This window comes from Taudactylus pleione, unplaced genomic scaffold, assembly GCF_031769625.1.
Source record: "Taudactylus pleione unplaced genomic scaffold, aTauple2 ptg000734l, whole genome shotgun sequence".
In the NCBI taxonomy this organism is placed as follows: Eukaryota; Metazoa; Chordata; class Amphibia; order Anura; family Myobatrachidae; genus Taudactylus; species Taudactylus pleione.
This window is the reverse complement of record NW_028285136.1, coordinates 4,290,908-4,318,784: the sequence shown is the minus strand read 5'-3', so window position 1 is coordinate 4,318,784 and position 27,877 is coordinate 4,290,908. Positions and strand designations below refer to the sequence as shown.

The following is a 27,877-nucleotide window of genomic DNA, read 5'->3' as shown; positions in this document are numbered from 1 at the left end:
ATGGAAGCCAGACCCAAGTTGAAGCATTATCATGTGCATGGGATGGATTCCAGGGAGCACCTTAAATGTTATTTTGATTCAGAAAGTGCATTCAGAGATGAGACAGTGGTGTTTATTATGGAGAAGCTGCACAACGCATTAGTGACAGGTGTGTATTCAGGATAAATTGCTGCTTTAGCTATATAATATGGTTATTCTGAGCACCAGAAGAATTAAATGGGTGACCTTATAGTGTACAGACAGGGGTGTAGTGTGGGCAGAACCGGTGGAGCTCATGCACAGGTGCTGGCTACGGCAGGGGACACTAAGGGCGGTGGATCAGCAGTGTTTTGTTTTTTTTTAAACATTTAATAAATAGACTGACATAATTGCCTGGAATGTAATTAATTTACCTCTGCACGGAATGGCGGCGGTCAAACATTGTCACCGGAATCCCGACATCATTTGAGATGCTGATACTGGAATACTGACAGCTGGCATACCGAACGTAAGTATAGTAAGCCAGGTTAGCTTTTACCCACAGGTTATGTTTAGGCACCGTTGTAGGCTGCGGACAGGGGGGGGTTAGGGTTAGGCTCAACTGGGGGGAGGGGTTAGGGTTAGGCACTAAAGGGGGAGGGTTAGGTGTAAGCACTAAACAAGAGAGTTATGGTTAGGGTGCACGGGGAGGTTAAATACTGAGCATCGGGATGCCGCTGTCTGTGACGGCCAGCATCCAAACTGCCAGTCTCCCATACCCAACCCATTTCCCAGTCCCCTGGTCCCAAATGGAACTGCAGATGCAGAGAAATAAAGCTGGCACTGTGCTCAGGGCCACGGAAGCTCACACTCTGCCAATGGTCTGACACTGCACCACTGGAGGAGTCCAGTAACCAGCCACACGGATGCAACACTGAGGAAAGGAAGACATCAAGGAGTGGAGCAGAGCTGGTAAGAGCTGTAGAAAAGACAGAATAAGGAGACTGGGCGGAGAGGGAGAGGTAGGTGTGTGTGGGATTCGGTGTGATACAGCGCCAGCCTGACATGAAAGGAAATCCCGATCGTCTAGAAGGTAAGTATATACTACCCAAACTCTACCCCCTAACCCTAACCCTCCTTTAGGGGTGCATAACCCTAAAACCCCCTTCTAAGTGCCTAAACCTAACCCCCCCTTTCCCCGCCACCTAAACCTAGGTCCCCCGGGGGGGTGCCTAACCCTAACCTTCCCCCGGGGGTGCCTAACCCTCCCTCCCCCTAGCCTAAACCTAACATCCCGATTGGGATGCCGGGCGCCGGTCTCCCGGCGTAGGTTAGTTAACCCTCGCTGGGATTCTGTAGTCTAGATGCCAGCGGTCGGCATTATGACAGCCGGCATCATAAACGTATACCTGTGTGTGTGTGTGTAGTAGGGTTTGAATTTTTCATGCGGGACAAACGCGGACCTTCTCGCACATTTTAAGGTCCGATTTTGTCCACAACTCACCAAATCTGATAGCCTGCGAACTCATGCTCGCAAGTTATCTTGTATTTTGTATAGTCTTTCTTGCGGAGGAAGGGCATTTACTCATACCCTTCCTCCGTGCGAACGACCGAGACCCATGTGAGGTTTGTCATTACAGGAACCACCAGCCAATCAGCGTGCACCTTCGTAGGAGCTGCACGCTGATTGGCTCTTAGCAGTCAGCCTGTATGTCACACTTTTCCCCATAGACTTGATTGGTGGGAAAGCGCCATTGAAGTCTATGGTGGAAACCACTACATTGCTGCCTATTATGGGAACCGCAAGGTTAATAGAGGTGGCGCCGACTGATTGGCTGCTGGCTCCTGTAATGACAGTACTCACGTGGGTCCCGGTCATTCATGTGGAGGAAGGGTATGTGTAATCCCTTTCTGACCTGGTTTCTGGTGTGCTTTTTTCTTGTTTTTAACCCCATGAATGCCTACTTGGAACTAAGAGGATATAATCTACACTAGGAGTTGGTGAGTATTAATTTTTTTTTTACAGGTGTTGTGGATTCTACTGGACAAGTGGATGTGAATGACTACAGGGATTCTAGATAAGTATGTGTGAATGTTTGCTTTAATAATAATGTGAGTGTGAATGTTTGCTTTAATAAAAAGCTTGGTCTTGGTTCTTAAAATACAGGGGACCACTATGCATTTTCCCCTCTATATTTTAAGAACCAGGACAGGCTCAACAGAGCCCGGGGCTGGTTATGCTTGTAGTGGGGGAGGGACACACATTACAGTTTACTTTTTTTTTTTTACACACAGAAACATTCATGGATTTCACGGATCAGTGCATCTTTCTGTGTTAATCGGACCTGCTGAGGATAGACTCAGTAGCCTGAAACAGGTCTGTTTTCTCTCAAGTTTTCAGGCAGTGATAGTGTACATTGCCCAACTTGTATGCTCACAATGGCAAAACATCTGGATGCGGGTTTTGCCATTGTGAGTTGCATGGGGTTTGAGAAACATGCAAGTTTGCATGTTCACCCACCCTAGCAGACCAAGGGACATACACTAACCACCCACCCCCACAAGCACATAAACTATCCTCCCTACCATCCCAGTGCCAGGCACATACACTACCCGTCCTGTCCTCTCATCCCCAGGAGCCTACACTAGCCACCCTACCCCCAGGCCCATACATTATCCAACCTATAACCCTCGATCCAGGGACAAACACTACTTACCCAACCCTCAGACCCTGAAACATATAGTACCCCCATCCCTTATGTCCAGGTCATACATTAAAACTCCCTGTCCCCCTTTCCCCCGAAAACCTTCATGGCTTCTATATGGTTTTGTATTGATCATGTTCTATTTTAATTTATAAATACAATGCATTGTGTTTGCTTGTTTGAGAATATAATTAAATTAAAAAAATTACTCCATAATAGGTGCTGCCCATCCTGTACACTAGCTGCATATCACCCCCATGTGCTGGCTATGCCTAGTCCCCAGACACACCTCTGTACTGCAGGATGGGGGGTGCCATAGCATGTACCTGCTATGGGCACCAGAGGCATTTCTAGAGAGGAGGGGGCCCGTGTGCAATCTCCGACACGGGCCCCCTCCTCTCTGCCCGGCGGCCGGCTGCGCACTGAGTTGTGCGTGGCCAGCGCTGGAGTTATAGACTCTGGGCACTAGAGTGTGCCCAGAGTCTATAGTGTCTGCACAGGTCACCGGGAAAATGGCCGCCGAGGCCATTTTCCCTGTACGGCGCATGCGCAAACGATGGGAAAATGGCCACTGCAGCCATTTTCCAGTCGTATTACAGTGCCAGACGCTCGCACCGACGTGGGACTCCAGAGAGGTAAGTAATATTATGGGTGCAGGGTGTGCGGTGCGGGGCCCCCCTGGACCCAGGGGCCTGTGTTCCCCACACACCCTGCACCCATTATAGATACACCCCTGATGGGCACCTCAGCTCCACATTACACCTCTGTATACAGGATATAATGGGAACAGGAGACACTTTCCCTGCTCACAGAGAGATGTCAGCTACAGACGTCACTTTCATCCATGGTGCTATGGAATAGAATTAACCCACCAAACGTTATACACACAGCACAGAAATGGCGACAGACTCGGGAATCATAGACATATCTTCCTTATGCATCACAGAAAATTGAGGAATAATATATAATGTTTGGGTGCAGTATATAGATATAAAACATGTGACACAGATGCTATTTTTTTTATATTTGCTTTTATTGCCAACACAGTGTCTCATATATACCATGTGTCCATTACAGTCACACAGCTGTGGGAAATGTATTAACTCGCAAATTCCCAATAATATATTTCATTGGCATAGATGAAGGCACCCAGTATTATGCCATGACACATAAATCATGAGATCCGTTCCAGTATGTGCCCAATACTGGGACTCACATTATCTTTCTTTGCCATTAACTCATTGTAACTTTATAGAATGTTGAATTTCTTCTTATCTGATTCCTCTTTGCAGGTCGTATTAAAGGAGAAACTATGATTGACATCAGTATCGGATCCATGGTTCATCATCTTTTTGTTATAAGTGAATTTTTTAAAGAAATCACTATATTAAAATTAAAAGAGTCCTGTATTATGGAACTCAACAAATGGGTGAACACCCGCACTGGGGCTTTCGATTGGACTCATGCATCTAAGATTGTTACCGAGCTGGGAGGCATCAGGTAAAATGTGATTCTAAACATACAGTAAAAGAACATAAAGATTGAGTCAATTTTAATAAAAATAATAAACAAAAATGTAAATTAAATGTAATAAAAAATGACTGTTTTAGTTTTAAATGGAGATCAGAGAGTTAGAGGACAATAGTGAATATTTCCTAGTTGGTGGCCGGTATTCCTCCTGATTCAACCGTTCCAGTTGTGCATGTTATTTTCTTTTCGTTTTTGGTTTTTTTTTGTGTGGCTGAGGTATAAAAAAAAACTGAAGTGGAACATACAATTCGGCACTGACACTTGAACCTGCTGTATTATATAATGTAATGGTGTTATTATTTTAGTGTGGAAGAACAGAAAAAGGAAGAAAAGTTGAAGGAAACCATTAAATGCATTGTGCAATTTGACTTCAGCAAAGAAAACCTCACGGATCCGGTGGTGTTACCACAAGCCGACTGTATACTCACGGCGGTGGTGCTGGATGCGGTTTGTCAGGACCAACAAGACTTCATCAAAAACCTAAGGAAGATGTCAAAGCTGCTTAAGCCTGGGGGATACTTTATTATAATTGGGTGCCTAAATATGACATATTACACTGTTGGTAATGATAGGCTACATGCATTGACTTATGATGACATATTTGTAAGAAAGACCCTCACTGATGAAGGATTTGAAATTGGTTCCTGTGAGTTACTTGATAGAAAAGTAGAGACTGATATAATAGATTACAAGCAATTGATGGTCCTCACTGCTGTCAAAGGGGGTTGGGTATGCGATTCCAGCACAAACAATGCTGGCGGTCAGAACCCCGGCGCCAAAGTCACGATGGTGGAAATTCCGATGCATACAGGTAAGTAATCTAACCCTTCCCGTAATCCTACCCTAACCCACCATTACCGCAGCCTAACCATAACCCTTCCCCCACAGCCTAACAATAACCCTCCCCTCCTGCAACCTAACCATAACCCTCCCCCCCACAGCCTAACAATAACCCTCCCCTCCTGCATCCTAACCATAACCCTCTCCCCCACAGCCTAACAATAACCCTCCCCCCACAGCCTAACTCCCCCTAATGCCTAACCCTAAACCTGAAAACCGACTGTTCGGATCACAGCCGCCGGGATTCTGGATACTGTTGAGGGTTTTGGAAGGAAACATAAGATATTTATTGTTGCCATCTTTCTCCCATTCAACCCAAATGACACTGACACTTACTTACATATGGGAATGTTTAGTAAGAAATGACACTGATATATCTTTTCTTATCTTAAGTATCAGACCACAAATGTTTCATAGCCAGTCTATAGTCAGTACACAGCTAGCAGGGACAAGGGTTAGGTAAAGTGACATCCAATGACAGGCTGAATGGTCTGGCATAAGTTCAGGCAATAGAAACAGGCAGGTAAAAAAGCAAGCATGTACAGTAATACAAAAGCAAGTCCATTGTTCAGGACATAACAACGGTAATAACATGGTATAAGCAAAGCTGATTCAGATAAAAGCCAGGTTAGCATGTGATAATAATCAAGCAATCAAGAAGGAAGCCAGAAAGTCAGAAGCCGATGTTTATTCAAAGTTTCCGGAGTTTGCGCAAGGCCAAGTTCACAGAACAATCACCTAGCACTGACTGTTAGGTGAGATCTCACTAAAAGTGCTGGTTAATTGGTAGCAAATGTGCAGACCATTTCAAACAATGCTAGGAGCTGGATACGCATCTCACCCTACAGACAATGTCTCCAAACACATGAAAGCTATATCAACCAGCTAACTTGCTGTAGTAATACAAATTTTAAGTTAACCCTAAGGACATCCAGTTGGTACAGGATCCTAGATGGCAGTGGCGTAAAAATGGCCCCAGCAGAGCTCTCGGTGGCTTGGGGACCATTGCTATGCCACTGCAACTGTGAACACTGGCCTCTGAAGTGATCAGGTGACGTCATGATGTCACCCACATTGTGAGGAGCCTGCGCGGCCTCACCTTTTGGATCAAGTTAGATTCAGTCAGTGCACACTGATCAGGATTCCAGCTCCGGGACTTTGTCAGTCGGCATCCCGGCAGTCGGTCAATCCTTTGTCAGAGGTCACATCCCAGGAGGAAGAGACCTCTGACAAAGCCGTGGGTGGAGCGACGGGGAAGCGCATCAGGTGATTGTGATAGGGCGACACAATATGTGATGGACAACATCTGGATATCACAGGAGTCAACTGCATTTGGGGCGAATGAGTCCTGCCCAAAAATCACACAGCAGCCCTGCCTATCTCTTTTGCTCCTCTACTCTACTTACCTCCTTGGAGCCGGTAATTAAAAGTGAAATGTGCAACACTATCACTGTATTAATTAAATGCATTGCTGTTTTTCATGAAACATTTTTATTAAATGATCTTTCATTTTTCGGTGTTAGCCATATTTATTTATTTTTCTTCAAAAATTTAAGTAGCTCTTCGGGAGGTTTAAATTTTCTTGAGTAGCTCACATCCCAATTAAGGTTGGTGACCACTGATATACATATATAATTTATAATTTATTTTTTATATAGCGCCACACCGAGTAACTTCACGCACAGTGCCAAAACCTATTTTTCCCGGAAATGGCCCTGTTAATAACATTCTTGAAATGCAGAGTCCGTAACTCAGTTTCAATATGTAAGCATTATGAATGTATCAATAGGGCTTGTCATTGTATCCAGGATACAGATTTCTTTATTACAATACGCAAAGGAAAACTGTAGAGTAAGACCTAGATAATTACTCAATTCTACATGTGCTGCATCTGTAATTTCCATGCACATTGCTCATATATCAATTAATAAAAAAATAGAAATATTTATATAAAAAAGGGTATATGATTGATTATATATATATATATAGCACCAAAATAATATGAGATATGGTAAGAACTTACCCTTGTTATCTCTATTTCTACGAAGTCCATAGGGTTCCACAGGATACCTTGGGGTATAGGTGTGACGTCAGTCGCAGGGCACCAAAGAGTTAAGCTTTCAGCCTCCCAGGATGCACTAGGTCCCCCTCCTATACCCCGCCCCCGGGCCAAGGCACCTCAGTTAGTTACCAAGCCATAGGCCGGAGGAGGAGAAGGAAGAGAGAGAACAAAGATCTGGACACATACAAGAATCACATTCTCACCAGAGGGAGACAGAAAACCGGTGACCAGAGCAAAGCCCATCTGCAGCACAGGTGCGACAGGGCGGGAGTCCTGTGGAACCCTATGGACTTCGTAGAAATAGAGATAACAAGGGTAAGTTCTTACCATATCTCATATTTTCTACTTCAGGGTCCATAGGGTATCCACAGGATACCTTGGGGATGTCCCAAAGCAGTATCCTTTAAGGGTGGGGACGCTCCTGTGCAGAAAGGAGAATCCGCCGCCCGAAGGAAGCATCCTGAGAGGCGAAGGTGTCAAACCTGTAATACCTCACGAAGGTATGGACAGAAGACCACGTAGCAGCCTTGCAGATCTGAACTGCCGAGGCACCACGTTGAGCTGCCCACGAAGGACCCACAGACCTAGTGGAATGAGCCTTCAGAGAAGGAGGGACCGGTAGGCCTTCATGAAGATAAGCTTCAGAAATAGCCATACGGATCCAGGCTGCCAAAGTTTGCTTTGAAGCAGGCCAACCCTTTTTACGGAAGCCATAGAGGACAAACAAAGCGTCCGACTTCCTAAACGAAGAAGTGCGGTCAACATAAGTCCTTAAGGCCCGCACAACATCCAAAGAGGCCTCACCCACGGAAAGACCCGGTGAGTTAAAGGCCGGAACAACTATTTCCTCGTTAACATGAAACTGGGAAACAACTTTGGGAAGAAACTCGGGCCGAGTGCGGAGCACTGCCCTGTTCCCATAAAAAACCAAGAAAGGGGGTCTACAAGAAAGAGCCCCTAACTCAGAAACACGTCTGGCCGAAGCAATGGCCAGAAGGAAAACAGTCTTAGCTGTTAGCCATTTAAGATCCACTGAGCCCAGTGGTTCAAACGGCGGTCCTTGGAGAGCCCTCAGGACCACAGCCAAATCCCAAGGCGTCACAGGTGGAACAAAGGGCGGCTGAATGCGGAGAACACCCTGCATAAAGGTGCGCACATCCGGGATTGTAGCAATCCTACGGTGAAACCAGACAGATAGGGCCGAAACCTGTACCTTCAAAGAAGCAAGGCGAAGCCCATGATCTAGTCCCGCTTGCAGGAAGGCGAGAATCCGAGACAGATGAAACTCCCGCGGTGCATAACCTCTCGGTCGACACCACTGGAAGAACGTATGCCACACGCGATGGTATATCCTCGCGGAAGACGGTTTCCGAGCTCGTAACATGGTACGCACCACAGAGCTGGAAAACCCCCGGGACCTCAGCATGGCCGTCTCAACAGCCACGCCGTCAAAGACAGCCGAGTCAGGTCCGGGTGAAGGCAAGGACCCTGAGACAGAAGGTCCGGTCGTAGCGGCAACCGCAGAGGAATGTCCATGGACAGACCCTGAAGGTCTGAGAACCAGTGCCGTCTGGGCCACGCGGGAGCTATCAACAGGAGCGTCCCTCCTTCCTGTTTGAATTTCCGGATTACCCGTGGAAGAAGGGAGACCGGAGGGAACAGGTATGCGAACCGGAACGTCCACCGGACGGACAGAGCATCCACCAGAGACGCCCCTTCGTCTCTTGTGCGAGACCCGTACACCGGCAACTTGTTGTTGTGCCGGGACGCCATGAGGTCGATTTCTGGAAGACCCCACCTGTCCACCAGTAGTTGAAAAACGTCCGGGTGCAGGGACCATTCCCCCGGATGAACGTCCTGGCGACTTAGAAAGTCCGCCTCCCAATTTAGCACTCCCGGGATGAAGACCGCTGATATGGCCGGAAGATTGCGCTCCGCCCAAACCAGGATCCGAGAGACCTCTACGAGAGCCGCCCGACTGCGAGTTCCTCCTTGCCTGTTTATGTAGGCCACGGTGGTAGCGTTGTCCGACTGGACCTGCACCGGGCGACCCTGGAGAAACCGCTGTGCCTGCTGGAGAGCATTGAAGACCGCACGGAGTTCCAAGATATTTATTGGAAGCTCCGCTTCTGTCGGCGTCCACCTGCCCTGGAACAAGTGTGGACCCGAAACTGCTCCCCAGCCCCGAAGACTGGCGTCCGTTGTCAACAGGACCCAATTTGGAACCCAGAACGGACGTCCCTTGTTGAGGTGGGTCGTCTGTAACCACCACGCAAGGGACAGGCGAACCTCCTGGGTGAGCACAATCGTCTGGGACTTCAAAGACTGAGTCAGCCCGTTCCACTTGGACAGGATCAGGTGCTGCAGAGGTCTGGAGTGAAACTGGGCGTATTCCACCATGTCGAACACCGACACCATGGAGCCCAGTAACCTCATCGCCGAGTGTAAGGACACCCGGCGGCTGTGCAGGCAACTGCGCACCCTTGACTGTAAAGCAGAGATCTTGTCCTCCGTCACGAAGATCCTTTGCTGTCCCGAGTCCAATAAGGCTCCAAGATGCAGAATCCTCCGAGACGGGATTAGAGTGGACTTCTGCCAGTTGATTAGCCAGCCGTGCCGTTGCAGCAGTGCAATGGTCAGGTCCAAGTGGCGTAACAGGAGCTCTGGAGATCCTGCCACCAATAACAGGTCGTCCAAATACGGCAACATGCAGACTCCCTGCAGCCGCAGAGAAGCCACCATGACCGCCATCACCTTGGTGAAAACACGTGGTGCTGTTGCCAGGCCAAAAGGTAACGCCCGAAACTGGAAGTGGTCGCTGCGGATTGCAAACCTGAGGAACTGTTGATGGCGCCAAAGAATAGGGACATGCAGGTAAGCGTCCTGTATGTCCAATGACACCAAGTAGTCCCCAGGTTCCAGCGCCAGAATGATGGACCGTAGGGTCTCCATCCGAAACTTCGGGACCCGCAAAGACTTGTTGAGTGCTTTGAGGTTGAGAATCGGACGATATGACCCATTGGGTTTCTGTACCAAAAATAGATTTGAATAGAAACCCTGGCCCCTCTGGGAGAATGGAACCGCCACTATAACTCCAGCCTGGAGCATAGTGTGCAATACCTTCCGCAGCTCCGTAGCCTTGTTCCGGTCTGATGGGAGACCCGTGGTGAAGAAGCGAGCCGGGGGTCTGTGCCGGAAGGAGAGGGCGTATCCGTGGGAAACCACCTCCAGAACCCAAGTGTCTGTCGTAGTGGTCGACCAACACTGGGCGAACTGTAGCAGGCGGCCTCCCACCCTGGGATCCCCCAAAGGGAGGCCCGGACCGTCAGGCCGCAGGCTTGTCATCTGGCTTGGGGGCCGGACGTCTGGTACTCCATGCCTGCTTCCGGGGCTTGACCGATTTCTTAGGGCCAGCCTGTCGAGGAAACGACTGTGGTTTGGGCCTGCCCTGGGCCCTAGATGACCGAAAGGACGATGGTCCCGAACCAGAAGGAGCAGCGGCCGACGGGAGACAAGCAGATTTGGCTGCCGCCAGCGTGGCCACAATCTTATCCAGATCCGGACCGAAGAGAACTTCTCCGGTAAACGGCAACGCTTCCAGACCTTTCTTGGAATCTGCGTCCGCCTTCCAGGATCGCAGCCACAAGGTGCGACGAGCAGCTACCGCTGCTGAAGAAATTCTAGACACCAGAGTACTAATGTCTAGAGCCGCCTCGTTGATGTAGGTGGCCGAATCACGGAGATTGCCAATCAACTCCGCCTGTTTGGCCGGACAGTCGGATTCAAAAGAAGCCTCTAATGAATCCGCCCAGCGCTCCATCGCTCTGGCAACCCAGCAAATGGCCATAGCCGGCCGTGCTGCCCCCCCTGCAAGGGAATAAGCGGACTTCAGGCAGATTTCTACCTTGCGGTCCGTAGCATCCTTAAGGGAGGACATGGATGGCATCGGCAATGTGGCACTACGGACAAGACGGGTCACGTGAGAATCCACCTGTGGAGGGGATTCCCACTTAGCAAAATAATTATCCGCGAACGGATAAGCCACCGCCAGGCGTCTCTGCGGCTGGTATCTTTTGCCAGGTTGTTTCCACGCCTCCTCTAAATGGTCCACCAACTGATCCGAAAGAGGAAAGACTGTGGCATCGCCCTTCACATCTTTGAAAAAGGCATACTTAGATTTAGCCGCTGGGGGAACTTCGTCCTCAATCACCAAGGCTGTGCGGACCGCCCGAATAAGTCCAGGAATATATACTTTGGACTTAGCATCAGCGTCCTTAGTATGGAGAGGTTCCTGATCGTAAGGATCAAGAATCTCCCCATCATCAGACGTCCCTTCGTCATCCTCATAAGGAGCGGACAGAGACGCCACCGGCCTTTTATGAGGCCGCATCACAGACTCCCCTTGCAACACATCCGACAAGTGCTGTACAGAACTCGTCAGGGAGTTAACCCACGCTGGCTCCTGAGAACCCGGGAGCGGGGAAATAGGGAGACTGTGGGGTACCACCAATTGTCGTGGGAACCCCTGCATGGGTGACGACACCACAGACTGCTGGGACAAACCCCTCGGAGTAAACGCGGGCTGCGGTGCTAACTGGCCCACTAAAGGTGTTAACGCCTGAGCGAAACAAGCCCAGGGCGGCTCCTGTACCGGTGCTGTAACCGTAATAGGCCGCGCCATGGACAAACACTGCCGGCAAAGGCCCTCCGCGCTACCCTCCCCCTCCGCTAACGGTACTTTGCACGTGGTACACTGTAGCCGGAGGGGAAAATCACTTTCAGACATGATGGCACCACGTATGTGACCTCTCTCACCAATTAAGTATTAAATAGGCGAGAGACCACCCTGCAGCACCGCACCGCAAGGGCTTTAGCAGAAGAACAGGGACAGTAATAAAGCTGACAGTTTAGAGAAGAAAAGTTACAGGCAGCAGCGCTAGCACAGTCACATACAATGCAGAGAAATAACAATTCCTGCACTAACAGCGCTGATCACTCAACTACACAGACACAGGGCCTGGTAGGACACAGCGCTGCATACACAGACCTGACCACAGCGGAGGAGAGGTATGCGGGGGGACCCAGACCATGATGCTTCCGTCCAGCGCTTCCAGCAGCGTTCACCATGCGTTCTGGAGAAGATGGCCGCCGAGGAGCAGAGAGGAGGCTGGCCTGGGGGAGGAGCGCTGCCACAGGACCAGTCGGCAGCATGCAGAGAGGGCTGTGTGCAGCGGGGGAGGCGCCGGCTGTGAGACAGGGAAGGCGCGCTCCCCTGGCATGCATTTAACCCCTGGGACGCCGCAGCGCTACCGCTCTGCTGCGGTCCGCTGTCCCAGGGGGTAGTGGAAGCGCAGGTTGGTCGCCTGGCTCCACGCTGCAGCCAGTCCCCAGGGAGCCCCCTGCCTGGGGACTTAGGACCATGTGATCAGCGGGGACCCACCGCGGGACCCCGCTGCTTACCTCTGTCCCCCTTGAATCCGGCCATGGTCCGGAGCATCTGGGGTCACCGCTAGCTGTGACCCCAGACGCCCACCAGCATCCCCGGATCAGTACCGGCGTTCTGGTACCGGCGGGGTGTAGGGAAGACAGCATGGACGTCAGGACTGACTGTCCATGCTGTTCATCCAGATGTGCAGCCACAGCTGCATGAAGAATAAGCTTCAGGGGCTCTTCTAGCCCCCACTCCAACAGGTGCACCCGACTCCGGCCGGGCACCAAACTAAACTGAGGTGCCTTGGCCCGGGGGCGGGGTATAGGAGGGGGACCTAGTGCATCCTGGGAGGCTGAAAGCTTAACTCTTTGGTGCCCTGCGACTGACGTCACACCTATACCCCAAGGTATCCTGTGGATACCCTATGGACCCTGAAGTAGAAAGAATACTTTATTGTGCACTGTATAGTTATTCCACTGATGTAGTCATAAATATTTATTTGCTATGAAAAGTAGACTATGAAGTTTATTAAATATTAAATGTACAATAAAATACTTAAATTGCCTCATGGTGTTTTTCTGTAGGATCCACTTGGGAAAGATGTTGGACTTCTTAGTTGTGTAATAAAATAGATCAATACAATATATGTCAATAGAAAAAAATATATATAAAATATATAGATATGAAAATTTAAAAATATAGAAAATATGTATTTAGATATAAATATAAAATATTTAGGGTCGTATTCGATTAGACGATTTTTGGGACGACCAAATCTTCTTAAATGGTTAAAAGAGGTTGTTCCATAGAAACATAAAAACAGAAAAATATATAGAATATTGTAATAGAAAATAATCTAAATCAAATGATCTGTCAGCAAGACCTCAGAAAAGGAAACCGGAGAGACCCTTCACACAGTAGTCCTCATGTGACAGGCAGGAATCTTAACACCCCACAGTGTCTTGCTAAGGTAACAAATGCTCACATGATTGTTACCTGTGAACAATGTGAATGAATCACTTCAAGGTTTCTTTACCCAGACACATATATGATGACAGAACATGGGATGCTCACATAGAGGCTGACTTGAAACTGGTATGATGAAAACTTATAAAGGTTTCTTTTCTTCTTAAATCATAAGTGATACCAATAGGCTCCCAAAAATAGGAAAGAAACTGAATATTGGGCCTGATTCAGACCCGCTCACAAGCGGGTCGATGGTGGCCCAGTGCGCACGCATGAGCCCTGGAGCGAGCGCAAAAAGCACTTGCTCCGGGACCCACTACAAAAGGGGCGGCTGTCGATGTTGATCGACAGCTCGCCCCATTTTGTAGGCATGGCGGTGGGGTTGGCTTCACAAACGGAGGCGTTCCCATGCGAACACCTGCCGTTTGTGGGCGGTCCCACTGACATCACTGGTGATGTCTCTATTTGAGCCAGACGCTGTCTGGGGCTTGCAGCCATGAGACCCTACCACAAGGGTCTCATCGCAAGCCCGATGGTCGCGATGGTCTTGACCATTGCGACCATCATCATGGCCGCTCACTATAGCTGTGGGTGGTCACCCACAACTGTGCAAGCAGCCAGGAGGCCACTCCTAAAATAACCAGAGGCGTTCGCAAAAAGCGAATGCTCGCTTTTTGCGAACGCCTCTGAATCAGGCCCATAGTGTAGTATGTCTTAACAAAAATGTAATAAACATTAAGAAAAAATATAAACATAAAAAGTGGGGATTAGCCTTCATACCAGATAGATGGTAAACAGCGTTCACATTGGTATGCATTCAAAGTGGGGGAAAAAAGACACCCGGTGGTGCGCTATTAACCATCTATCTGCTCCTTCAGAACATAGGGGCATATTTATAAATTATCAGGTTTTAGACCCAAGAATTATCTTATTGCAACTTATCACAGCAATAAGAAATTAAAGATCACAGGGATGTACCATTGATCATTTGGGTTCCAATTGAAGCCCATCCCTTTGTTGTGTAAAATTAAAGTGATCAATAATTACTTTCTCCTTTGGGTGACTGTCATGGTACTGCGCGTGCGCGGTTAGCAGCCCACCCTTTTGAGTATGTACGGTCAGCAGGCCACGCAAGTGTGAGCAGCTATTGCCGTGGAGGGATTATACAGGGATTTACCAGGGATTTACTCCTGATAAACTTTGAAATAGGTAGCCCATAAGTTACAATGGTAAATGTTGTCTAAAGATGGTGTTACAGTAGCTACCGGGGGCAAGCTCATAGATCTCATTAATAGCAGCCCCCATACAAACCTATGAGAGCTGCTATTGTGCTCACAAACTGGGGACTGCAAAAGACCCCCCCCCTCCCGATACATTGAGGGGATACTTAAAATTTTCAGATATCACCTGAAACCTGTGTTTTCTGGGGGATATCCTGCAAATTTAATTTCATAGTATGAAAATAGGCCCCATAGTGAGCCTCAGTGATCACCCTGCAGAGTTACTGCCCTACTAACTTTTCTGGTCTTGTCTCGATCTGGAGATACACTTCCCTACCTCAGTATGTCACCTGACCTTCATCCCTTACCGGCTACCTCCATTGATGCGTTGCCTTGAATAACAACTTCTATACAGAGGAAACATGTCAGGACCTGGACTGTCAGACTACGGCTGAGGTCCCGGGCGACTGTGCTCCACGTGTTCAGATTCAGGTGTCCTCTCTGGTATGCCCACTCTCCATGCAGCCATGCATGGCATCAGACGCGTGAAGTCATCTAAACACTGCCTGAATATCTAAACGTCCACTCCTGCACGTGTGGGTTTTTTGCTATTCAATTAGGTGCGTGATTTTTTTTTTTCACGCCGGGAGGTTTTTATTCATGCACCTCCAGAGCAAGCGTGATATTTCCTAAAAACTTTATTTTTAAGAAAAATCCGAGGGACTTGCTCTGGCACCCCGGCGGCACCCCCGCCTTAGAACTAATTAAGCAATTGGAAATTTCCAATTAGCTTAAATAGTCCTTAATTAGTGACTGTGTGTGTGCATGAGTGTGTTAATGTGGCCCCCCAGAATGGGCGCTGGGAGAACTACATCTCCCAGCAGCCCTTGCCCCTCCCACCAGCCCCTGGAGCCCAATGAGCATATTCTCAGTTTTGTGCTATACTAATTAACTCCAGACAACCTCACAAGAGATAACCTGTATAAGAAATGTATGGATGCTCTAAGAGCAATATATCACTATGTTATCTGATCTGTTTCTAGAATAATGTATGTGGAAGTATTCCAAATTGGCACCCTGATAATTATATGAGAGATACAGTAAGTGCTTTTGGAATTCCCAAACAATCAATATGGATATAGTCCGTATTTGCACTGTGATAACTACTGTATATGATAAATAAGTGCTCTTTGAATTAATATTATAAGTAGGGTTTGTGAGAGAGTGAATACTGAAATAAATCAATCACCTTGATCTCTGAAACCTGGCTCAAGAAACTTTGATACTGTATATTGACATACGGGGATTGCAACATTGAGTGCAATTCTCCTTATAGTGGATACAAAACGTAACAAGGGCACATCATAATAAGACTGAGAAATAGCACGTTGGAGAGCAAGATCAGTATTATTTGTGTGATTTTTTTATTCACCAAAAAAAAAATTGTTTAGACGCATGACTGCTTTTAATATTTCACTGGAGAGGCATATTATTTTATTGAAATTAATAAAAGTTATGTTTTAATATGATTTTTCTAGTGCGCCAGCAAAGAGACATTCTATCTTCTTTTCACCATGCTTAAATGTCAATTTGAATCTGATTGGTTGCTATTGGCAACATCTAAACTTCCAAAAACTCTCACGTTAGTAAATATACCTCAAAGACTCAGCTACTGTGCTTACTGCATCCATCTCTAAATCAGGCCCAATATTTCAAAACATAATACACAGCAAATGCTACTAACTACTAAATCATATTAAATGTCATTTATTACATAGTGTAATAATGTTTATAAAAACGTTCCCAGCACCTATTGTACTAAAATATTAAGTAATTGCAAAAAATAATACATCAAAGCAGCGGCTGGAAGTTTGCAAGGACACAGGTATTGCAACATGAATATTTTCACACTGGAATTTCTCACAGAAAATCCTTACAGATATCCTGGACTTTTACCTCTGAACAATTTGTCTTAAGGTTGCCATCTGTCTAGGATTGCTCTGGACAGCCTAGAAATTAGGACATCTGTCCGCTGTACGGAGCTTTAACAATCCCAGACAGATTTACTAAGAATCATGTTTTGGTCAAGTTTAAAGACGATTGGAATCATTGGAATTTGTGAGAGTTTTTTAAGATCAAAGACTCAAATTTACTAAGAATCGTGTTTCACAGAATCATGATTTCCAATGGTGTTTGCAAGTGCATTTGTCTTTTCTCCCCCATGTTGAAACTATCTGAACACTCCCGAACATGAAGCCTGCACAGATCAGTGAAATCCATGCAGGTTTCTGTGTGTATAAAAATATAAAAAAAAAACATGGTGTGGGGTCCCCCAAAGCATAACCAGCACCGGGCTTTTTGAACTGGTCCTGGTTCAGCAAAAACGAGGGAAAAAAATTATGAGGGGTTCCCATATTTCTTTCTACAAGCACCAGGCTCTTATTAGCAGGGGTGTAATGGCACAGCCATGGGTCACACTTGACTGGATCCCCCTGGCAAAGCATTAACCCCCACTAATTATTCAGCACACGCCAATAATGGGATTCCCCCTCTCCAGGTAACCCCAAGCCAGGGCTGAAGGTGGGTGTGGGGTTGATAGTTGTAAAGAATAGATTTAAAGTGTCTTTTACATTAGGACTACAAGTCCCAGCGAGCCTGCTCCACATGCTGGTACTTGAAGAAACACAAATACCAGCATGCAGGGAATTAAGGGCCCGCCAGTGCCTATAGTCCCCCTGTAAAAGAAATATAAAAATAAAGATAGTACACGCACACTGTACAAAAGTAAAAAATTTAATACATACTGTATCACGACCGGATTAGGGGTCCCTCTCCTGGGGTAGATGGACTCCCTCTTCACACACACAGCAGCCGGAAAAATAGTACACCAGTCTGGGGTCTCGTACCAGCTGGTCGGTACCAGTCTTTATTGTGCAAAAAGGAAAACAAAACATAAAAGTAAACGCTAGCCCGTCTGGGCGCTAACTAGACAAGAGGTTCCCTCGCTACAGAAATAGTGGGGCCTACTGCCTCCACCATCAACACAAGCACATGCACAAGACTTTACAGGTTGTTTTCCCCAAGTGTCTCTGAGCCAGCCAGTCTGCTTGCTCTCCCAGGTATGAGACACTAGCTTACAATCAGACACAGCCTATATTAGCCAGTTCCAGGTGCAGACCCTAATGAGCCTGCTAACAGACCAAGAAGGTCAAAACCTGGAGTGGCCTGTGGATGGAGCCCTCCCTCTCCTCACATCCACACCCCCAAGACCCAAACCAGCTTTTCAAAAAGCCGACACTCAAATCTGCTTCACTGCAGACTTTTCTCCTGGGGGTTTTTAGAACACATAGGTCAAAAACCTAGGACAAATGTATCTACCACTGACCACTTTACCAGTGTTCCTATCACAATACCTACACTATACTCAGTGAATCCCATTATATGGTTACAAAAAATAAACATACTCACCTAACCCTTGCTGCAGATCCGTCGTCTTCTCCAGTATCATCCCTGGGCCATTAAAAATAACAAATCATGGTCTCGAGCTATAACAGACACAGAAGAGCTGTGTGTATTGTGATAGAAGCACTGGAGAAGTGTGGAATGGCTTCTATGTATGTCCTAGGTTCCTGTCATATGTGTTCGGAAACCCCCAGTAGAAGTCTGTTTGGGAAAAACAGACTAGAAATGTCGGCTTTAGAGAAAAGCCGGTTTGGGTCCTGGGGGTGTGGATGTGAGGAGAGGGAGGGCTCCATCCACAGGACACTCCAGGTTTTGGGCCTCTCAGCCTGGTAACAGGCTCATTAGGGCTTGCAGCTGGAAATGGCTAATATAAGCTGGGTTTGTTTGTGGCTGAGTGTCTCACACCTGGGAGAGCAGGCAGACTAGACTGTTCAGAAACACTTGGTGATAATCCTTGTAAGTACTGTGCACATGTTTTGTTGATGGTGAGGGCAATAGGCCCTACCATTATTATAGAGAGGGAATCTGCTGTGTAGCTAGTGCCCAGCCTTGCTAGGACTTATGTTTATGTTTTGTTTATGTTTATATTCATTTGGCACAGTAAATACTGGCGCCGGCCAGTTTGTATGAGAACTCCTGACTTGTATCCTGTTTCTATGGCTGCTGTGTGTGAAAAGTGGGAGTCCATCTACCCCAGGAGAGGGAGCCCTATCCCGACTGTGTTACAGTACACACACACAGCTCATCTCCACAAGTGACAGGACCAATGAGGTTCCCTGCACTTACAGAGCTGCCAGCCAACCAGTGGCCACTACTATAGTAACAGGCCAGGTCGCTGATTGGTCTGTCTGTTAGCCAGCTTGATGCTCACATAGAAGTGTGTTTGAAAAGTGTGTTTTGACCCGAGTTTAGTGTTTTTATGGACGTGTTTAAAAACACGATTCTTGATAAATTTCTGGGAATTATTGTTTCTTCTGGAAAGTACTTCCGAGCTTGGCCGATGGTGTATTTAGTTCTATTGGGGTTTTCTTACCAGGGCCATAGCTAGGGTAGTGCGGCCGGTGCCATCGCACAGGGCACCACTGGTCAGGGGGCGCTGTTTGGGCCTTTCAAATTTCTGTTTATTATCATTCTTGCTTGTAGCTTCCTTTTATTTCATCCCCAGCATCTCCTGGCCTCTCCTATCTCTTCCCTGGCCCTTCCCCATGAGGCCATGGCCCTCTCTCAGGTGCACTATATTATGTCCCTATTTATCTCCAGCATCTCCTGGCCTCTCCTATCTTTTCCCTGGCCCTTCCCCATGAAGCCATGGCCCTCTCTCAGGTGCACTATATTATGTCCCTATTTATCCCCAGCATCTCCTGGCCTCTCCTATCTCTTCCCTGGCCCTTCAGCATGAGGCCATGTCCCTCTCTCAGGTGCATTAAATTATGTCCCTATTTATCTCCAGCATCTCCTTGCCTCTCCTATCTCTTTCCTGGCCCTTGCCCATGAAGCCATGGCCCTCTCTCAGGTGCACTATATTATGTATAATAATCAGGATTTGTGATATATGTTTTCACTGCCATAGATTTGTTATGAAGATCAGGATTTATCTTGACACTATATGACTGCCATTCTTAGTGAACAGTGCTGTAAAATTTATTATGTGCTTATTTATTATCAGCTGATTTACACATCCTTATAGAACCATCAGTATTTATCTCTTCTTTCACTGTTTAATATATTCACCTTTTTCTCCCTGACATAGTTTAACACTATGTGAGCAAAGGGTTGCTAAGAATTTTTTGATTGTTGACAACAGTAATGTTTTTCTGGATCATGTTGAAACGATTCAATTAACTAACCAGTCGACTATAATATATTTTTCCCAATTGAGGGTTGATAGTGACCTAACACCTGATGGTTTATAAATTGCTGCTGACATTAACATTATTTGTGAACAACAGCATGTATTCCTGACTGTTATATGGCAAAAGATCACCTCTCGAACTGTGCTGTGATTCTTGTTGTTTGTTATTATTTATTACCAAAGAGCAGATTTTAACATCTTGGAAATAATTTTATATGGGTACAATTTCAGGAGGTTTGCATATTATGCACAGACTTTAAGATACACCCTCTGGATATGTCTGCGTGATCTATATTGTTGTTATGATTGCAATGATTCATATGCATTGGTGACATTTGTGATACAGTTGGTAACGGAGTGTGTTATTTCTACTCATTTCTTTCTATTTTTTCAAGAGGCTCTCATTCCGACCTGATAATCCTCTCATTTGTTGTCCTATGCCTTTTGGGTATGACCACCAACAGCAGAAATTGGGGTTGATGACGGGAACCTCTTCTTATTTGCTTTCTCTGTACTACTACACCAGCAGATCTCTCACTCCTCCTCCTCTACAATTGTGTATGAGACTGAGCAGCAGAGCCTGATTGTGGAATCTTTAGCCCCTACTATTTTTATATCTCTGTTTACCGACATTTCCTATCTATTGACCTGGAATTATACCATGTCACTAGAGCCTTTCACTTCTATGACTGTGATATATCTAGTTATACGATCACTTATGTTTGAAATTCATCATCTCTAGTTGATTACAACTCTATCTCTACAGCACTCTGTATCTTCCTAGAGGTCCTTATTTCAACCGATAAATTCACTCATTTGCGGTCCAATACCATGGGCATGACAGCAAATAGCAGTAATTTGGTGTGAAGACCAGGAACACTGTTGACTATTGTTCTCAGGGGTTACAATGCCAGGAGATCTCTCACTCCTCTTCCTCCACTTTTTAGTGTGAAAGGAGCAGCAGAGTCTGGAATTGAATTTGATATCCCCCACTTTCTATTTTCCATTTTTCAATTTCTGCTATTAATAACCGTCCTTGGGAATCATTAGAGTACATTGTTACGTTATTATTCAATTGAATACAATTTATTTCATTTCTATTGACCTGGTGTTTTTTACTTTATTTTATCAATACATGTTTCATGTTGTATTGTCTAGTATTTGTTGTTCTATATTTCGCCTACTTTTATCTGGGTTATTCCTATCCTGAGATTAATCTATTCACTCTTTTCACTACTCTTGTCAGATATTCTTGTTATCTGTGTAAGTCTTTTTATTGAATTGTCATAGATATAATAAGAGTTATGTTTTATTACTACCATTTGAATTAGTAGAGTGCACCCATATAGAGTCTTTTGGTTTAAGTTCTCTATGAACCTGAACCTTTTGTTTTTCGGAATCCTATATTAAGTCTAGGTAGCACCACCACCCTGAAATATTTATGGTACTGAGATACCCAGATTGACATCAGAGGTGGCTTTAGCATCCTTACACTATATTATTACTTAGATAGATCTATCCAGGATCAGTGCGGAGAATTTTTCCTTTTTTCCTCTTTCCCCTTCCCTCATTTATGATAATCTGTAACATGACAGTTAGGACCTGAGTTCATCTGCCCCAAAGGATTGTCCTGTCTGTCTTGTGTAATTTGTTATTCACTTAGATGGAGGGGAGAAGGAGAAGAGAGGACGTAGCACAATCACAACCCCTGAGGACCCATTCCCAGTTGCACTTCCTAAAGGGAAGTTGTGTCCAATTATTTGCTGACATTAAGTTTACATTTCAGCATACTTACCATTAACATGTTTGTTTGTTTGAGATGTGTGCATCTGTACTGTACATTTACTGTACAATTTTTTTTTTTGCTTTGCTCAAAGCTCTGAAACAGCCCATTTTCCCTTCTTCGTGCAGCATGGATGCTCAAGGCTCAATGCAATATTGAGCATCTTGAATTAAATATCACACAGTTTTATGTAATGTAGACTAAGCACATGTGATCTAGAAATGGCCAATGATATTTGCTTCACAAGAATTAGACCTTGCAGTTAGACATACATTTGCAGCAGAATTACGATGATCTGCAGTTAGTACGCCTTGAAAAATCCATAGAAAGGAAGACATATAACGCCTGTTATATTATGCTTTAGAAAAAGTACAATTTATAAGTAATATTTATTTCACACAGTAATAACTTGTGATCACGTATTCATAGAGTCGGAATAAAACCATATCTTAGTTAACCACTTGCCTGGCATAGTTGCATTTTTCCAACCAAACCACACAATAATCCGATCAGTCAGATACACAGTGGGGGCGGCTGCAGGAAGAGAATCTTCCTGCAGCTGCCGCTCTCAGAGGGATCTTCCTTCCCTGCACCCTCTCCCCCAGTGTCTGCTGTGCTGCCGATCAGCACAACAGGAGATGACAAGAGATGCTGATTCTTTCATTATTACACAGGAAGATAAAAATAGACAGTCCCCAAAGTGCACAGAAATCTACAGATACCTTTGTGCTGATCTTTCATTTTGACTCGAGGTTCCCTGTATCATTCTGTTCCACTGCACTTACTTGCTGTATTACAACCATGTGTAACTATATTGTGAACCTACATGTCTTATGGACCCCACAGTGTTATTATGCAATTTATTAAACCTCAATATAATACTTTTAGAGCAGTGGTTCTCAAACTCTGTCCTCAGAACCCCACACAGGTCACGTTTTCCAGGTCACCCAGCAGGTGCACAGGTGTACTCATTACTCCCTGACACATTTTAAAAGATCCACAGGTGGAGCTAATTATTTCACTTGTGATTCTGTGAGGAGACACGGGAAACATGTACTGTTTGGGGTCCTGAGGAAAGAATTTGAGAACCTTTGTTTTAGAGCATCTCTTATGTAGTGAAGATCAGTGTTTCCCAAACTAATTACTCAGGAAGTACTAACAGTGCTTGTTTTCCATGTCTCCTCACAGAACAACAAGTGAAATAATTAGCTCCACCTGTGGATTTTTTAAAACGTGTCAGTGAGTAATAACTACACCTGTGCACCAACTAGGAAATATGGAAACCATGCACTGTTATGGGGCATACACACTAGAGCAGTGGTTCTCAAACTCGGTCCGCAGGACCCCACACAGGTCACATTTTCCAGGTCACCCAGCAGGTGCACAGGTGTACTCATTACTCACTGACACATTTTAAAAGATCCACAGGTGGAGCTAATATCTCACTTCTGATTCTGTGAAGGGACTTGGAAAATATGCTCTGCTCGGGCTCCAGAGGACCGAATTTGACAACCTGTGAATTAGACGATAAAAGTGAACGATAACAAGATTGTTCAACGATATATTGTACATATCGTCCAGTGTATATGCACCAAGCAACCAACGATGCACGCTCCCACGGGACGTTAACGATATTTGCTGTCGTGCAAACAAGCAGTCCAATATGACGATATATCGTCAGAAAGAGCCTGTTCAGGGATGTGGCAGGATGATGTCACTGAACGATATTGGTAATGATATCGTTCAGTGTGTACACCCAATATTTTTCACCAAAATCGCTCAGCGCATCGTCTAGTGAGTATGAGCCTTTAGTGCTCCCTGAGGAATGTTTGGGAAACACTGGTGTAGACGTTCATAACCCTTATATTTGCATCACACATGCTGAGGCTGGCGTGCCACCAAATCACTGATTTCTGACTACCCACTCTTTAAAGTTCCCAGTAGTGCTTGAATTGGTCCCAACTAGGAATAGTTTCTATTATGAGTCATTGGGGCCTATGTATCAAAGCTTAATGAGAGAGAAAATTGTGAGATATAAATCACCAACCAATCAACATGTAACTTACATTTTATAGGCTGTGTCTGATAAGTGACAGTTAGGAGCGGATTGGTTAATACTTTTCTCTCACAATTTTATCTCTCATCAAGCTTTGATACATAGGCATCATTATCACCTATAACTTTCAGGGTGTAGTGAATCCTAAAAAGAGAGAATGTGAGAAACTACTATGTTATAATTATGGAGGCGTCTCTTGTATTAGGTGACCGTAGGCCTGTTTATATGAGGTAAACATGAGTAGCTGCTTTGATAATAGAGAATTTACAAATCTTGTGACATGAATATAAAACTCACCCTCAGGCAGAACCATATTATTTGAAAACACACAGTAAACTGCCAGAGTCATTAATTCATTGTATTACAAGATACACTGTACATTCAGTATATACCTTTGGGAGTTGAGTAATTTGGAACAGAACAGTATACACAAACATTGTAAATATTATTTTGTAGATATTGACTTATCAGTGTGTGATGTGTTATTATTAAAATGGCAATATTTGTATATTTATTATAGTAAGTATTGCAATCTAGCTAAATCAGAATTATATTTATAAGGATACACAACTATGAATGTTGTATACTGTATTTTTTTATTATATGTTATTAGTAAATATTGCATTTTTGATCGCACCCATTAATAAATAAATATCCCTCTACATATCATAGACATATAGGGCTCTATTCAGCAATAGTGACGATGTTGCCCTGAATATTATTGGGTAACATCGTCGCAATTTTTTACCAATTATTACATTTTATGGGGCATATGTAAAAATGCTTGATGTGAGATAAAATTGTGAGATATATATCACCAACCAATCAGCTCCTAATTATCAATTTTTAAACACAGCCTGCAAAACATAAGTTAGAATCTGATTGGTTGGTCGTATATATCTCACAACAAGCTTTGATACATATACCGCTAAGTCTGCTATTCAGCAATTTTATATGCTGGGACAGTGGTTGCGTTAACACAATGTCCCTGCGATGTTACAGAAGGCATTGTATTCGGGATTCTGTTTCTGCGCACGCGCAGTCATGCGCTCGGGAATAGTCCCTGTCCCTGCTTTGCGGTGACCGCTGAGGGCAAGTCCAACTAGACCCTGTCGAAACTGTCCATATTGATTGAAATGTGTACACAGGCTTTATACTAGTGTGTATACATTTATATTTATGTGCTTTTATATTTATAATGTATATATACATTTTAAATATAAAAGCACAAATATAAATGTATGCAGACTAATATAAAGCCTGTGTACACATTTCAATCAATATGGACAGATTTAACAGGCTGGAGTTGTACTTACCCTCGGCGATCACCGCAAAGCAGGGACGGAGACTGGGAGGAGTTTCAAGATCCAGCAGGGGCTTGTGGGAAGCTTTTCCTTAGTCCCTGCAGTTTCTGGGATAATTAAGGACTTTCGTCATATAACGCCATTCTTAGATGTCGTTATATAAAGTAAATATTTTTAGCATGATTTAAACGTTTTTTTGCTTTGCTGAATAGCAAAAAGCATTAAAGCACTATAGAGATCAATGTCTGATCCCTACAAAATGGTACTCTGCGATATGGGAATTCAATTTAGAAGACAATTGCGTTATCTTATCCCATTGCTGAATAGGGGATTTACATAAAAAATGCAGAAATGATAGTTTCCGCATTTCGTATGTAAAAAAAAAAAAAAAAATCATTGCTGAAAAGACCCCATATTATAGTAGGTATTGTAGACATTGGATATACAATCACACACATAACATGTATATTTCCCATCCAGCCACTTACACACAGATTCCAGTTATCCATATATGCTTAGACACACATCATAGGGACAATGATATTTATAGCAATAAAGATATTATGCGTACTTAGGGCTTCCATAAAGGCAATATGTATCCTTATTAACATAACAATAATCACATACATAATATAAATCAGTTTAGCATATGGGGTAACCATACATTAACAAGTTTCCTTTCATCTGAACTCTGTTTCAGAAAGGTGTTAATGTATTTTGCTCATGTATGTGTGTGGAATCGGTACAGAGGAAGCCCGACAGCGCTGGAAATCCCGATCGTCCCTAAGGTAAGTGTAAACTAACCTAACCTAACCCCCTAACCCTCCTTAGGCGTGCCAAACCCTAACCTCCCCCCCAAGTGCCTAACCCTAACTCCCCCCTCCCCGCTGCCTAAACCTAAGTCCCCCAGGGGGTGCCTAACCCTAACCTCCCCCCAGCAGTGCCTAACCCTTCCTCCCCCTAGCCCAACCCTCCTGGGGGGGTGCCTAACCCTAAGTCCCCCCGGGTGCCCTAAACCGAAACATCCCCCCTGTGGCTGTCCGCTCGCGGCCCCCAGCATCCCTTCGATCAGGATGCCGGGCGCCGGTCTCCCGGCATCGGGAAATGTCAGGCGTCTACATGTAGACGCCCGGCATTTCACCCTCGTCAGGAAATGACAGTCGGGATGCCGGCTGTCGGTATTAAGGTAGCCGGTTTCCCGATTGTATACCGTGTGTGCAGGGGCGTAGGAAGGGCGGCTCCAGTGGAGAGCAAGCTCCAGGTGCCTAAAAGATTAGGGGGCGCTGGCGTGCCACAGCCTGACTCCAGCACTTGTCACCTGGTCGCCCGCAGTTGTGTCAGTGACAGCCTGAGCCGCGTTACAGGTTTCTTCCTCCCTCTTCGCTCCCGGCCCCTAGACATGCGTGTGACAAAAGTGGGCGGGGACTGCACTGCACAGGAGAGGAGAATGGAAAGAGGAGCTGCCTGGGACTCACCGACCCACCCTGGAGGGTGCCATCCAGGAGGGGCAAGTGAACAGAACTGTACACTGCCGGGCTGACACTGGGGATGGGGAATAGGAAGTGCGGTGGCATGCACTGCAGTGAGCGCAGGAGGCACGCTACTTCTTGGAGGGCGGAGATACAGATAGAGGCACAGAGAGGAGTAGGGGTACAGATAGAGGCAGAAGGGTGGACATATAAAGACACAGAGAGGAATATGTGGTACGGACAGGCTGAAGAGGGTACAGTTAGAGGCACAGAAAGAATACGGGGTACAGACAGAAGCAGAAGGGGGTACAGATAGAGACACAGGGACAGAAGGGAGCACAGATAGAGGCACAGAAGAATAGAGGCCCTGATTCAGAGCCGGTCGCTCTGACAGAGCGCTCGCTCTGAATCAGGGCCGGTCTTTTTTTTTTCTTTTTTAGAACGGCCTCCTGGCCGCTTGCATAGTTGTGGGTGACCACCCACAGCTATAGCGAGCGGCCAGGAAGATGGTCGCGATGGTCAAGACCATCGCGACCATCGGGCTTGCGACGAGACCCTTGTGGTAGGTTATATTTGCTTTTTTTGCCAACACAATGTCTCATGTATACCATGTGCCCATTACAGTCACACAGCTGTGGGAAATGCATTAACTCTCAGATTGCCAGTAATTTATTTCATTGGCATAGATGAGGGCACCCAGGATTTTGCCATTAATCATACACCATGAAATCTGTATCAGTATGTGACCAATGCTGGGACTCACATTTTCTTTCTTTGCCTCTAACTGACTGTAACTATATAGAATGTTACATTTCTTATCTGAATCTTCCCTGCAGGTCGAATTAAAGGAGAAACTTTGATTGACATCAGTATCGGATCCATCGTTCATCATCTTTTTGTTATGAGTGAATTTTTTAAAGAGATCACTATACTAAAAATAAAAGAGTCCTGTATTATGGAACTCAACAAATGGGTGAACACCAGCACTGGGGCTTTTGATTGGACCCATGCATCTAAGATTGTTACTGAGCTGGAAGGTATCAGGGAAAATGTGATTCTAAACATAAAAGAACATAAAAGATGAGACTATTTAAAAAATAATAACAAAAATGTAACTTAAAAAAAAATGACTGTTTTAGTTTTAAATGGAGATCAGGGAGATAGACGACAATAGTGAATATTTCCTAGTTGGCGGCTGGTATTCCTCCTGATTCAAGAGTTCCAGTTGTGCGTGTTATT

The 27,877-nt window shown here is 45.4% G+C and overlaps 1 protein-coding gene across 1 annotated transcript; it reads left to right on the top strand.

The window, feature by feature from the left end:
• LOC148477226 (nicotinamide N-methyltransferase-like) lies at window positions 1–27,722 on the top strand. Its single transcript, XM_088457040.1, has 4 exons — window positions 1–148; window positions 3,956–4,163; window positions 4,499–5,004; window positions 27,475–27,722. The coding sequence occupies exons 1-4, from the start codon at window positions 1–3 to the stop codon at window positions 27,720–27,722; spliced, it is 1,110 nt and encodes a 369-aa protein (XP_088313166.1).
• Window positions 27,723–27,877: the final 155 nt, after the last annotated feature.